At 34.1% G+C, this 2684-nt stretch overlaps 1 protein-coding gene across 1 annotated transcript; it reads right to left on the bottom strand.

The window, feature by feature from the left end:
• LOC109326522 lies at positions 814-2097 on the bottom strand. The gene has a single exon (XM_019559217.1). The coding sequence runs from the start codon at positions 2002-2004 to the stop codon at positions 1168-1170; it is 837 nt and encodes a 278-aa protein (XP_019414762.1). The 5' UTR covers positions 2005-2097; the 3' UTR covers positions 814-1167.

The raw sequence follows: 2684 nt of genomic DNA, 5'->3' as shown, positions 1-2684 counted from the left end.
TTATTATTATTATTATTATTACTTCATTATCATTAGTATACCACAAGATTTATAACAATACATTTTTGTTGTGGTTGTTTAAGCTACATCAATAGATTATTCCAATGTTTTCTTTTTATTGTAAAGTAGTCACCACTCGATGAGCCATCATTGGATAATAAGACGAATTTTTTTTGAAAGGTAATTCTTTTTATTAAAAAGGTAGAAAGATACATCAAATAATAAAAACATAACACAAAGTTCTAAGACAACACTAAAAGAAGAACAACAAACACCTAATAATCTTAGAGAGAGTCTAACAATAACACATCAAGCAAACAATTGGGTTATTGATTTATTTAAACTATGACATAGTTGATTCTACTCTTAATCCATAATCAAAACTTGAACTTTATCATATCCAACAACTCCCTCATATACATTATCTTGTTGTTAAAGATAATGTCATTTTTACAACTTCATAAGAATCAAATTCCAGCCCTCTAAAACATAGAACCAACACCTTTCGTCTAACATCCCTTAATATAATTAAGATGTTGAAACCAATGAAACTCAGCTGAAGAAGGTAACACCCCCATAAGCCCCAACCACCTATAAGGAAGTTGTCTCGCTTAGAAAATAAGACAAAAATTTTCTTTCAATTCTTTTATATGGTGTTGTTGAAGCTATGTGAACATCTTTGATGCTTAATGTTTATATATATTATGGAAAGAAAAAAATATCACAATCAAGACCAAACCATTTAATCATGAAAAATGTAAATAAAAAAGGGTTAAAGGTACATAAACAAACCCTTGGCATTTCCTTCCCCATAATATTTTATTTCAAATGAAAATCACCTACAAAAAACAAATAATTATGTAACTTATCTTCATTCATCTCTCTATATAATATTAGTACAATACTGCCATGCAATATAGATCTCCTTAAAATCTCTCTTTCATATCTTTCTGCCTCTCTATTCACCTATTCTTCATTGCTCAAACATAGTTAATTCCTTTTGCTGTCCAACCTCACCCATCAACAACAATAATAATATAATAATAAGATGAAACAAAAAAGAAAGAAGTAGAGAACTTAAACATAAAGGTTTACATAAAAGAAATAGTGTAGCACGTGAATCAACGCATCCATGAGGTGAATTTGGATGTGATTGAACCAATTTAATTATGCATGCATGCATGGATCAACCTCTCCTAATGATCTCCGGCTTCGTTCCTTGTAATGATGGCCCACAATATCGAAGCGTTGCAACCTCATTTGCTTGTAGAATTCAGCAATAAACTCATCAGCCTTAGCATCAATCATCTCATCACCATAACCGTTTTCTTCACACTCTTCATCGTCCTCCATAATCACTTCAGGATTCTCATTATCTTCGTCACTTTCCACAAGTTCATTCAAGCCTATGGCTGAAGCATACCGACTACATTTCTCATTATCATCGTCATCACCCGAAACAAGTTCATTCAGACCTACCGCTGAAGCATATCGACTTAAAGGTGGAGTATGCAAGTTAGACTCCTCCACCAAAAAAATTGATGTATGGGTGATTGCTTTGTCGCCCTCGTCACCTTTTGTCGCATGGGTGATTGCTCCATCACCCTCGCCCCCTTTTGACGCATGAGTGATTGCTATGTTGCCCTCGTCACCTTTTGTTGCATAGTTGATTGCTCCATCACCCTCGCCCCCTTTTGATGCATGGGTGATTGCTTTGTCGTCCTCATCCCCAGAAGGGGGTGATGGGAACAATAGAGTATTTGGGAGGGGTTGGTCACTAGATTTAGGATGATGTAACAATTGATTATTATGATGATGCAATAGTCTCATGTGGCCTACAAATTTGATCCACATGCTCTTGGATCCATGGTCGACGTGAAGCAATTTTGAATTCCGACTATGTCCTCTCATCATGAAGAGAACCCTAATAGCATGTAAAGGACCATGCTTCCGCTTTCGACGGTTTGGAATGTCCATGATAACATTTTGAGGGTTTTGTTCCATAAATTAATTATCGAATTAAAAAGAGAAGAAGATTAATTAAGGAGGAAGGGTGACATATATAAGGGGTGGTAAAATGTGACCCCTGCAATAAGCAGGGGATTCGGGTAAATTAGTAAGAGGAAATATAGGAAGACAAGTTTATATGAGAAAGAAATTGCAAAGCCAACTCAGAAGTCTATTTTTGTGAAGTCTATGTCTCTCGTTTAATCTTATATTTAGAGAAATTATTGAATAATTATTAAGGGGTTGCTTGTGGAATTGCATGGTATTAAGGACCAAAATAACCTTCATTAGTTAAGGTAGACATTAGAAGAATTGTAAGTGAACAATACAAGTAAAAAAAATGCATGAGAGTGTAAGAAGGGGAAACCATAGAAGTATCATAGTAAATAGAAAATGTGAAGAAGAGAATAGAATGTGTGGGGCATTATTAAAGGCGAAACATTAGGGTATAACTAGCAAGAGAAAATGAATATGCTCTTTTTCAGACACATTTTTTTGGCATTTTGTTTCTCTTGTTTGAACTGGTCACTAAAAAATACTTAAAAATTATGTATTAAGATACTTAAAAAGACTTCAAACATTTATCTATTGATGAGAAACTTAAGAGTACGTATAACTTTTCGTTTGTGTTTCTAACAAACAACAAGAAAAGGAGTTGCAAGAAAATAACCGAGGGC

The sequence above is a fragment of the Lupinus angustifolius genome, chromosome LG14 (assembly GCF_001865875.1).
Source record: "Lupinus angustifolius cultivar Tanjil chromosome LG14, LupAngTanjil_v1.0, whole genome shotgun sequence".
Taxonomy (NCBI): domain Eukaryota; kingdom Viridiplantae; phylum Streptophyta; class Magnoliopsida; order Fabales; family Fabaceae; genus Lupinus; species Lupinus angustifolius.
The sequence above is the reverse complement of the archived record's forward strand: the minus strand, read 5'-3'. Positions and strand labels throughout refer to the sequence as shown.